The 12,302-nt window shown below is 44.0% G+C and overlaps 1 protein-coding gene across 6 annotated transcripts in view; it reads left to right on the top strand.

The window, feature by feature from the left end:
- Window positions 1-12,302, top strand: part of LOC147010706 (dystrophin-like) — a 1,018,488-nt gene that overhangs the window by 510,899 nt on the left and 495,287 nt on the right. For all 6 annotated transcript variants that reach the window (XM_085859617.1, XM_085859614.1, XM_085859615.1 and 3 more), the window contains 2 exons: window positions 717-854; window positions 1,481-1,633. In XM_085859617.1, the coding sequence (XP_085715743.1) occupies window positions 717-854; window positions 1,481-1,633 (291 nt within the window). The remainder of the gene's footprint in view (window positions 1-716; window positions 855-1,480; window positions 1,634-12,302) is intronic.

The following is a 12,302-nucleotide window of genomic DNA, read 5'->3' as shown; positions in this document are numbered from 1 at the left end:
CACCTGCGTGGGAATTAGGCCTGTCAGACTCGAGGGGATATTAACCAGAAAGACGCACAAAAGATTCTGGGACATTCTGTGAAAGAAAAGTTTTCGTAAGATGTGCATTATCTGGGAATTAGTTGCAGCATCCTGGATGGACTGGTCTGTGAAGATTGATCACTGACAGGGAAGCACACACTGGAGAACATTAGCGGAGGGGATCAGGGACCAGGTGAGCAGGGACAGTGTGCTTTTTGGATGTGATTTGCCCTTCAGCAATGGTCTGGTCACATTACTTTAAACCCAGAACAGTGGTTCAGAGTTGGACATCTAGAAATCTGCTTTGTGTGCGAGCGATGATTGGTTGAGTGTGTGGAGTTGGCAAGGAGTGTATCAGTGTTTCAAGAGGTGTGACATGGGTCTGGTCTTCATCTGGGCATAGGGAGAGTGTAGTGTGGAAGGAGGATACGACAAAGAATTGTGTGATAGAAGATGAAGCACAGGTGAGAAGGGAGAGAGAGAGGAAGAGGGGAGATAGGGTGAGGGGAGAGAGCGAGAGAGAGCGAGAAAGAGGGAGAGGAGAGAAAGAGAGGAGAGAAAGAAAGAGAGAGAAAGAGAGAGGAGAGAGAGAGGAGAGAGAGAGGAGAAAGAGAGAGGAGATAGAGAGGAGACAGAGAGGAGACAGAGAGGAGACAGAGACACAGAGATATTAACATGTTTTGTTATTGTTGCAGGGAACACTGGAGGATGGTGTGGTGGTTGAAACTCTGAAAAGTGGGGAAACCCTTCTGGAGCGAACACCTGATGAAAAGAAACGAGAAAAGTTGGAAAGCAAGTTAACGGACCTGAAGAACAAGTATGCTACCATCAAGGTACAAATACTACTTGGGAATACCGTTGCCTTTTGTCCATCTATTTCAGGAAACTCTTGTATTGCAACTGTACTTTTATGAGTGTTTACACCCCCCCTCCCCCCCCCAAAAAAAACATCATGTGCAGAGATTTCGCACTCCACAAAAGTCTTCATGTAACATCTTCTTGTGATGCAGTTTTCCAAGGAATACATTATCTCCCTCTCTGACTTCCCTGCTGCTTAAATATAACTGTACTCTGGAAACAATTTTGCCATTTTTTGTAAAAAATGTACAACTAAATTAGTTTTAATAAGTCGTCCTGACTTCCTGTAGGCCGTTGTCTCATGCCCCTCCCTCCGGTCTTTTAGGAGAATTGCCCGTCGTCAACTATTCCTTTCACCCACGCCCACCTTCTACGCCTTCTACTCTTGCTGACCCCCTCTGGCTCCCTCACCCTCCCATTCCTTTCTTTTCCGCCACTCATCCACTCATGTGTCACATCATTGTCTCCCTGTTCTCCTTTAAACCTCGCACAATCTGTAAACCTTCCCTCTGTCATTTCGCTCCTCGATGAGCATAGATTTCTGCACACACAAAAAAAAAGCATTAAATGTTCACGTTCACCTCCCATTTGTTCGACTCAGGACATTAAATTGATTCGCCGGCAACGTGTTGTTGAGATTGCACCCACGTGGTACCAATTTCGCCGAGGGAAGGATGACCTCCTGCAGTGGCTCAAGGAAGCCAACGCCAAGCTTGCAGCTCTGGAGTACTCCACAGATCCTGCAGCATTTCAGGTCAGGGGCTGTGGCCTGCAGGTGATAGGAAGATTCTAAAGGCTATATTATTTTGATCATACCAAGCAGCTCTCTCTGGAGAAGTTATTATCATGTTATGCGGAATGACTAAAGCTGGAGTTGTTGGCTTTGTTCATAACTTTAACTTTCCTCTTCATCTGGCATTTTGTCAATTCTTTGTCCTCATGTTTCTCCTCCAATTCTTTCTTCTACAGCATATTACGTATTTATTTGGCACAGCTTGTTCTTTGCTCCCTCCAGAAAGAGAGAAATGGTTGTTCACATCTTAGTTTTAAAATGGAAATTCATATTGTACTTTACTCTTCACCCTGTATCACATTTTCACCCTGACAGTGTCTTCATTGACGCAGGAAGTTACATTTGACTTCAACTGATTTTTAATATGCAATTATTAGAAGCAAAATATTGCAGAAAAAGAAAGTGTTTAAGAATGAGTCACATTTGCTCTACGGCGAGGATACGGCGGTCATACCCCTCCCCCCCCCCCGAATTGACAGAAACGTGCGGCGGCCGCAGAGTTTCTGAGGTGGCCTCAGGGTGGCCCTACGCCGTATGCCTATCTTTTACAGGCCGTTGGGGTCTCTGTGGAATTAAAGCTCGGAGTTGTAACTTTTTTCAATTCTAGGTTGGCCGTAGCAATTCGACAAGCCGTAGCCATGACGTAGATGTTCCACGTCGACCGTACGTAGGGCGTACGGTGGGCTTGCGTTATTCATGCGGCTGCCGTTGGTTCTTATCAATGAAAAAAAAAAGAATTTTGCCAACCCCCCAAAAAATTACAAAAAAAAAAAAAATTACGTTCGCCTTAGGCCCCCCCTGCGGTCGCCTTGCGGGCACCTTGAGGCTACCTTGCGTCTGCCTTGAAAATTCTATTTTTTCAGGGACGCCCTTTTTCAGGCAGGGACGCCCTAAGGTCACCGTGCGACATCAAATCAAAGACCGTACAGCACCCCCACGTTTTCGGTGTCCACAATTTCTAAATACCCCGTGCGGCTACCCCAAAAATAAAAACATGTGACTGCTACATTGTGTGACCGTGGAAATACTGCGGCCGCCCGATAATTGCTAGTGGCCGTAGATTTTTTAGACCCTACGGCCGCCGAGCCAAATGTGACTGAAGCATTAATGAAATATTTATTACCTCTGCTACTGAAGGTGAAGGAGGTTATGTTTTCAACCCTTTCTGTCTGTTTGTCTGTGTACGCGATATCTCAAAAAGTTGTGGACGAATTTGGATGAATCTTGGTGGATGCGTTCAGTGTTTGACAAGCAAGAAATGTTACAATTTTAGTGAAGATCCGCATCCGGATCCGGATGTGATAATTTTTTAAGTGATTTTTCACCATTGAGAGATATAGCTAACCTGATATATGGCACGATATCTCAAAAAGTTATGGACGAATTCGGATGAAACTTGGTGGGCAGGTTGGGTGTGTGACCACGACGAATTGATTCGATTTTGCTGAAGATCCGAATTTGGATCCGACTACTATAATTTTTTTAAGTGATTCTTCACCATTGAGAGATCGGGCTTCAAACGATATGTAGCACAATATCTGAAAAATGTATATGGCCAGATATGTTCTCATGGATCAGGCATTACATGGCAGAGGTATTGCCTCTACCCGAGTGCCCTTCTAGTTTTCCATATTATTTTTCTTCAAGAGATCAAGGCTCATGGGAGGTGATGGGGATAAATGGGAGATTAATTGGTAGTGCGTAGCAGGGCAATAATTGGACACTATATCCCAGGGAATGAATGCAGAGAAGAGGAGAGAGAGGAATGGAGGAAATACAGTAACCTGCAAGTATGAGCATTCCTTTAGGATATGTAAGGTCAACTGGGGTAGAAAAGAATTGAAGGTAGTGATGTGGGATGATGTGAGATTGTTATGAGCAATTTGCTTTTGAAGCCCTGCAGGTAAAAGTGGGATAGAACAGCTTTAGTAAGGTGGCTCCAATTGATGGGGGAAGCAAAGGACAAAACCATTGAGGTTTGTAGTCAGAATGGATTCAGAAGGTTTAACCAGGAGGGAGTTAATGGAAGAACGTGTGCATCCTGAAGTTTCTGGGAGGGGTGGGGGTGGGATCAGAGGGCTGAGAGAGCAGAGGGAGCAAGACCAGAGGAGAAGTAGTCTAAAAAAAAGAAGAAGAAAAAAAAAAGAGGCCACTGACCTAATTGAGATTTGAAAGCAAAAAGACCGTCTGTTTGAGCCTCATGGAGGGAGAGGCTTATCGTTTTTGAGCTTTAGATTGCACAGAATTCAGGAGATACAGATGTGACGCTGGGGTGCCAGCCTGTACATGGTAGAGCAGCATTCTATTGAGCTGCGGATAAAGGCCTTTTGTAGACCGAGTAGCTCCGATTTTTTTTTTTTTTCAAGGAAAGGCTTCGAATGACAGAGGATGTCCAGACTGCGCCGGGCTTTGGAGGCCAGCTTTGCAATGTGGTCGACCCAGGAGAGGTCTTGTTTGATGGTGAGGCCTTGAAGTTCAAGAGCCTGAACCTCTTCCAGTGGCTGACCATGGAAATAGATAAGTGTGTTCGTTTGACGATCCTTCCAGAGCGACAAGATTAAACTATGAGATTTGTCATTTTTGAAAGCTTTGTTCAGCATGTTAATTTATCAAAGGAACATCTAATCAATTCCAGATCAGCAGAGAGTGACGCAGCTGCTGTTTGTCCATCAGTGGAACGGCGTTCTCTATGGCAATGAGGACTCGTCTGGAAAAAGTAAGAGCGTGAGACAGGTTATGTCGGTGAGAAATAAATTAAACTCTGCAGTTAACTTTGTGGGGTAATATCATCACCGGCAATCAAAAAAAGAACGAATACGGCAAGGTTTGTATAATTATTCATTTTCTTTGTCCGACTTATTTACAAAACTATGTGCGTTGCACAGGTCGAACAAATAAGATAACCTTTGAAGTGCCAACTACATGTAGTGGAAACTTGGGTCGAGTGGGTGGGACAATATTTTGAAACTACGACAATTAAAGAGGGCATGGTAAGGAAGTTGGGGGAGTAAAAGGATAAAACGTTTTGGTGGAAAGGGGAGGCATTGGGATGTTTGGGTTAACAATTTTTATGCTCAATATTATGGTTTGCAAGTAGTCTATTTTTTCATACAGTCTGTTCATGGCCCATAATTTCCTTCACTCGATAGTGTGTCACCTTATGAACTACATGAGTTCTCATAATATAATAATAATAATAATAATAATAATAATAATAATAATAATGATATGTGTTCCCTTCCAAGGAATTTTGACACAAGAGGAAGCCATTCGGCCCGTCAAAGCCTGCAAGACTCTTCCAAACTTATGGTTGTTTGTCCATGTTATGTCCTTTTTGAATGCTGACCATCAAGTAAAGAAGCATTAGAGTCTTTGGTATGACTTGGCTGGTGTTGGAACCACCGACATCCCAGATTCGGAGTGGACACTCTTACCATTGCACCACCAAGTCTGGTTGATTGAGAAAAAGGAAGGAACCATCACCTGTGTTCTGAGAAGGATCTCCATTCCTCAAGATACCGACTGTGCCTGGAAACTGTACATGATAGCCTCCAAGTAGCTGAGCTACATAACAATATAAAATTAAAAATTGAGTTTTTCAACCACGGAAGCAGCAACGATTTGTCTCCACCGCTTCTACTCCCTCCCACTCTCTCACACGTGTCAGTATTATTCCCATGGCAGATTGAAGGTTTGAATCGGAAGTTTGATGTGCCTCTGGGGGGCGTATGCGTCGCACTCCGTATTTCAAGATATTGTAATATTATCTCCCACAGGCCGCCTGACACTCGTACTGCAGCAAAGATCAGCTTCAGCAGCTGTTTTTCAATGACCCCCAGTTGCCTTTGCATATGCAAACAGAGGCCCAAACCAATAAAAAGGGAAACAAAAGCAGAATAAATAACGGGAACAATAAAGCATTTGGATTAAGGATGTAAAGCCTCCGTGTCAGGGCTGTGCCAAACAATCCCCGATTTCATCGTTTTGACGTGAACAGGTGGGTGATGAAAATGGCAGAAGAAACCTCCCGTGCTGCCGAGCGCTCCTGCAATATCCCACGTGTTGGCAGAGTCTGTAGGTGTCCCAGCCTTTTCACTTTAAATGACAACGAGAGCTGTCTTCACTTGGACATGTTCCCTTCACATTTGAGATGCTCTCCGTCATGACCCTAGAAGGCTTTCCGACATTTCCTTTCTTTATCCATCGGGTGAAAGCTGACTTGTTCCTGGCGATGCCTCATTTATGTTCCCTTTTGCCTCGGCGAGTCGAGTCTGCCTTCTCATTAAAGGCTCTTTCTGTGTTAATGTATTTCGGCCTCACTGGATTATCAGGAAGAATGGGATTTCTTCTGATGGCTGGGATGGCTGCTGTTCTCATGAGCCTATCCTGATTTAGTAAATCCTTTTATTCGCCCACATGTGAAGCTCAAAGCAGGGTTAGCAATTGGTTCACTCTGTCTGTCTGTCTGTCTGTCTGTCTGTCTGTCTGTCTGTCTGTCTGTCTGTCGACAGATGTCAGTCTATGATCGAGGAACTATTTCATTTGAGTTGAATTACATATTTTGAATACTTTAGAACATGAATCCTAACATGAACCTGCAGCTTAGCAGTACTTTGGCTCTTAATTTGGCAAATTGTGCAGAATCTCGTCCTGAGCATGCATGCATACAGAGGAGTAAGCTTTAGTCTGTCTTGTTGTCTGGCAGTCAAACAAAATTGAAAATCATTCCAAACAGGAAATTTACTCGTTTTCGCAATGTCATAAAGGACACAAACAACAGGCACAAATAACTAATACTAGACGACCCGTGAACCCTTTGGGTTCCGTTGTGACAGCGGTTGGTTGATAAAGGAATCATTTCAAAAATAAAAATAAAAAAAAGATAGCTCCAGCGAACTATACCACTGAGCTTGTTTTCCTTGATCAAATAATCCCGAAGAGTACTTCACTGAATCTGGAATTGATTTTTTAATAATTTTTTTTCGTTGCCCGATTTGAACGTTGATATTGCGCGTCAATGTGAAAAAAACGGAGAAAACAAAGTCGAAGAAATTATTGTGCGTAATCTTCCAAACACAATTTTATTTATTAATAAACACGGAAGTATTAGATCAAAATGGCAATGTTTATTTCACACTTAAAAATAAATCATTCTTTGTCTATACTAAATGTTTGAGATTTTTAAATAAATCATTTCAAGAAAAATAGAAGATAGCTCCAGCGAACTATACCGCTGAGGTTGTTTGCATTGATCAAATTCTCCCGAAGAGTACTTGACTGAATCGGGAATTGATTTTTTAATAATTTTTTCGTTGCCCGATTTTAACGAAACTTGATACTGCACACCGCAGGAGAATGGTGAGTAAGATGGGCCGAATTTTTTTGCGCTATCGAGTACCGTTTTGTCTGTATTTCGGGAACATACATACATACATACATACATACATACATACATACATACATACATACATATATACAAGATGAGGGTTTTAGTAATATATAAAATACGGTGCACCACCAATTGGCGATAAACTCCGAAGAAAGTTTTTTGTTTCTTTATATTATTTCAATTAAATTATATATTTGAACACTGCAGAACACAAAATGCCTTCTTGGCACTTCCAAAAACCTTCAGTTAGCACGACTCGGACAAAATATTAGACCATTTTACAACATCTCACCCAATCAAATTTTCCACTCACCTCTCAGTCTTGAGGAATGTCGAGATTCAGACAAAATGGCGGCTCATAGGAAATATAGACTGTTTTGGGAAATGCAAAGCAAGAGTTTAAAAGACCCTTATCATGTCCTTTTTCTGAAGATTGCATGGGGGTAAGGTTTTCTATGAACTTTTGAAAGGGTTGATTAATGTCTTAACCCTTTGAACCCTGAGCCCCTTGGAATTTCGGCTCCCCCACCCTGGAGAAAGATCTGGCTGCTCAGGTATGTGGAGGTTTGAATAGTGGCTGGTAAACCAGATGCTCAGGTATGTAGAGGTTTGAATAGTGGCTGGTAAACCAGATGCTCAGGTATGTAGAGGTTTGAAAAGAAGCCGGTAAACCAGCTGCTCGGGTATGTAGAGGTTTGAATAGTAGCCAGTAAACCAGCCGTTCAGGTATGAGGAGGTTTGAATAGTGGCTAGTGAACCAGCCACTCAGGAATGTGGAGGTTTGAATAGTGGCCGGTAAACCAGCTGCTCAGGTATGTAGAGGTTTGAATAGAAGCCGGTAAACCAGCTGCTCGGGTATGTAGAGTTTAATAGTAGCCAGTAAACCAGCCGTTCGGGTATGAGGAGGTTTGAATAGTGGCCGGTAAACCAGCCGTTCAGGTATATGGAGGTTTGAATAGTGGCCGGTAAACCAGCCACTCTGGTATATGGAGGTTTGAATTGTGGCTGGTAATCCAGCCACTCTGGCATATGGAAGTTTGAATAGTGGCTGGTAAACCAGCCGTTCAGGTATATGGAGGTTTGAATAGTGGCCGGTAAACCAGCCACTCTGGAATATGGAAGTTTGAATAGTGGCTGGTAAACCAGCCACTCTGGTATATGGAGGTTTGAATAGTGGCTGGTAATCCAGCCATTCTGGGATATGGTGGTTTGAATAGTGGCCGGTAAACCAGCCACTATGGCATATGGAAGTTTGAATAGTGGCTGGTAAACCAGCCGCTCAGGTATGTGGAGGTTTGAATAGTGGCCGGTAAACCAGCCGCTCAGGTATGTGGAAGTTTGAATAGTGGCTGGTGAAATGGCCGCTCGGGTATGTTGAGGTTTGAATAGTGGCCGGTAAACCAGCCGCTCAGGTATGTGGAGGTTTGAATAGTGGCCGGTAAACCAGCCGCTCAGGTATGTGGAGGTTTGAATAGTGGCTGGTAAACCAGCCACTCTGGTATGTGGAGGTTTGAATAGTGGCCGGTAAACCAGCCACTCTTGTATGTGGAGGTTTGAAGTGACCGGAAAACCAGCCACTCTGGTATGTGGTGGTTTGAATAGTGGCCGGTAAACCAGCCACTCTGGTATGAGGAGGTTTGAATAGTGGCCGGTAAACCAGCCACTCTGGTATGTGGAGGTTTGAATAGTGGCCGGTAAACCAGCCACTCTGGTATGTGGAGGTTTGAATAGTGTCTGGTAAACCAGCCACTCAGGTATATGGAGGTTTGAATCGTGTCTGGTAAACCAGCCACTCTGGTATATGGAGGTTTGAATAGTGTCTAGTAAACCAGCCACTCTGGTATATGGAGGTTTGAATAGTGGCCGGTAAACCAGCCACTCTGGTATATGGAGGTTTGAATAGTGGCTGGTAAACCAGCCACTCTGGTATATGGCGGTTTGAATAGTCGCTGGTAAACCAGCCACTCAGGTATGTGGAGTTTTGAATAGTGGCCGGTAAACCAGCCACTCAGGTATGTGTAGTTTTGAATAGTGTCTGGTAAACCAGCCACTCTGGTATATGGAGGTTTGAATCGTGGCCGATAAACCAGCCACTCTGGTATATGGAGGTTTGAATAGTCGCTGGTAAACCAGCCACTCAGGTATGTGGAGTTTTGAATAGTGGCCGGTAAACCAGCCACTCAGGTATGTGGAGGTTTTAATAGTGGCTGGTGAAATGGCCGCTCGGGTATGTGGAGGTTTGAATAGTGGCCGGTAAACCAGCCACTCTGGCATATGGAAGTTTGAATAGTGGCTGGTAAACCAGCCACTCTGGTATGTGGAGGTTTGAATAGTGGCCGGTAAACCAGCCACTCAGGTATATGGAGGTTTGAATAGTGGCCGGTAAACCAGCCACTCTGGTATGTGGAGGTTTGAATAGTGGCCGGTAAACCAGCCACTCAGGTATATGGAGGTTTGAATAGTGGCCGGTAAACCAGCCACTCAGTTATGTGGAGTTTTGAATTGTGGCCGGTAAACCAGCCGCTCAGGTATGTGGAGGTTTTAATAATGGCTGGTGAAATGGCCGCTCGGGTATGTGGAGGTTTGAATAGTGGCCGGTAAACCAGCCACTCAGGTATATGGAGGTTTGAATAGTGGCCGGTAAACCAGCCACTCTGGTATATGGAGGTTTGAATAGTGGCCGGTAAACCAGCCACTCAGGTATATGGAGGTTTGAATAGTGGCCGGTAAACCAGCCACTCAGGTATATGGAGGTTTGAATAGTGGCCGGTAAACCAGCCACTCAGTTATGTGGAGTTTTGAATTGTGGCCGGTAAACCAGCCGCTCAGGTATGTGGAGGTTTTAATAATGGCTGGTGAAATGGCCGCTCGGGTATGTGGAGGTTTGAATAGTGGCCGGTAAACCAGCCACTCTGGTATATGGAGGTTTGAATAGTGGCCGGTAAACCAGCCACTCAGGTATATGGAGGTTTGAATAGTGGCCGGTAAACCAGCCACTCAGGTATGTGGAGTTTTGAATTGTGGCCGGTAAACCAGCCGCTCAGGTATTTGGAGGTTTCAATAGTGGCTGGTGAAATGGCCGCTCGGGTTCAAAGGGTTAAGATTTGTTGTTTTTCCTGCCAAGACAAACTAGATTTGGACAACGTGCACTCACAATAATTTCGTCTTCACAAAATCCAAAATAGTTTCTCTTTCCTTCTTTTTTCTTTCTTTAAATTTTCCCTTTCCTTTCTCTTTCCCACATTCTTTCCTCCCTTTTTTTTCTTTCATACTTTCCTTCCTACTTTTCTTTCTTACTTTTGTGTATTATGTTGTTGCCCATTTATATAATGATTTTACATCACCCATTTCTATTTTTCTCTTTATTGCACTTCCAAGATGCAAGCATTATGGACCTCGATTTTATCATGGTGTCATGAAATTGTCACAACATGATGACGTCATGCTAAATCCACGTCCATAATGTATCAACAAGTTCATCTGTCAGTCCCTTTTTGGGAAACTTTACGGGAGAAACGCAGATGCTCGTTTGGTCAGGTGCCAGACACAGCGGCTACTGTCGTGTCCTTGTTACACGTGTTATGTCGTTGACAGGTGGGCAGAGGCGAACACGAGACGCACTCTGTTGCCACAAAGCACTCGGCGAGCGGCTTTAAGGCAGTTCCCACAGCAGGCGTGAAAGGCGCAGTTAAATGTCTTCAGCGGCGGCACGAAGACGGAGCATGTAATTAACCCCGCCTGACACCTACGTAGGACCGGCGATCAAAACCCGGAGCGGATTACGATGCCGAAATAGGCAGGTTGTTGCATGCTGTGTGCGCACGGCAGGCGTGGAAGGGTGCTCATTTTTCTAATGGTCATGCGACCGTAGCAGTGCTAGATTAAAACCCGTCAGCATGATGCCACACCTTTCTGCACCCCTCGTTTGTCTGTGTTTGAAAGTGTGCGCAGAAGGATGGATACGCATCAGGGTGTCTTTGTGTTTTTTTTTTTCTGACCTATTAAGTAAGATTGAGAACCTGCACCGTGTAAGGAAATGTGTTTTCCTTTCAAGAACCCCCCCCCCCCCAAAAAAAAAAAAATGGAAATGATGGTTATGTATAATTACGAATATGTAGGTGCACAGTAAAATAGATGTTTTGATCATTTTGAAGCGCAAAGTTGCCTGGATTTTATGACCATTACAAATAACATTGACTACATCAGTTCACCGACATCCTCCGGATTCATGAATCTTCTCCGCGTGTATCCCCCGCGTCACGACCATGAGTTTGATGCTGTTGCCATAATGATCAACATCCTTTAAACGGGCAGCAGAGGCGAAAAATGTTCCCCATTTATGCAGGAAGGCCTTTGAGCCTATGTTTTGTCACCGCATTAATTTGCTTTAATTGCAAGGAAAAATACTTGCTGCACTTGTGCCAAACCATTATTTGTTTTGTACGTTGCATTTGAGCGGCGTTTTGCACATCGAGATCAAGTCGAAGCAGTAATAATGCCAATGTAGGCTAAACACTGACGTGGTCATTGTTGTTATGGAGCACAGACGCTGCGGGGAATGTCAAGACGATCCTTTTTGGGAATAATTTTGTTTTCTTGCTAAAAAAAAAAAACCAAAAAACAATCCACCAAACACTCTGCATTAAAACCTCAAGCAAAATACATTGTTTCGAATGAACAAGGATTCTGGCAAACACTGTTGTTTCGTGAGATCAAAAGATTCTACATTTTATTATAACTATTATTACTCTTCTGTTTCTTCTTATTCTTATGTATACAGCACATCCTTGCAGGTAGCATAATTTGCTAGGGGCTCAACTATGCCACTGACGCAGTACCCCCTGCAGGTTAGAGCTGGAATTTGTAATTAGTTGAGGGTGCTGGCGACAGCTCGCCCGTCTTTTCATGAAGGACACCGTGGGACAATAATCTCAAAAAAGGGAGTGCTTGGGAATCTGGGGTCATCTGGGGTAGAAGAGATCATGGGTATGGATGGGGGAGTTGAAGCTAACAGATGTCTTCAAGCCTGGAGAGAAGAAAAAGACTGAACAGTCTTGGGAAGTTGGCTCCAGCACAGGCAAGAGAAAAGAGGAACAAATGAGTGGAGGTGAGCAGTGAGTGAGCCTGGATTTTGGGAGTTGAAGAAGAAGATGGTTACTGGTAGACAATGGTCAAAATGGCCTAAAGGCACACACCTTTGCCTCAAAGCTGTCTAGTCTATGTTCAAATCCTGACCCAGCT

This window comes from Eptatretus burgeri, chromosome 16, assembly GCF_056783735.1.
Source record: "Eptatretus burgeri isolate ZD-2024b chromosome 16, Ebu_testis_v1, whole genome shotgun sequence".
NCBI lineage: Eukaryota > Metazoa > Chordata > Myxini > Myxiniformes > Myxinidae > Eptatretus > Eptatretus burgeri.
The sequence above is the reverse complement of the archived record's forward strand: the minus strand, read 5'-3'. Positions and strand labels throughout refer to the sequence as shown.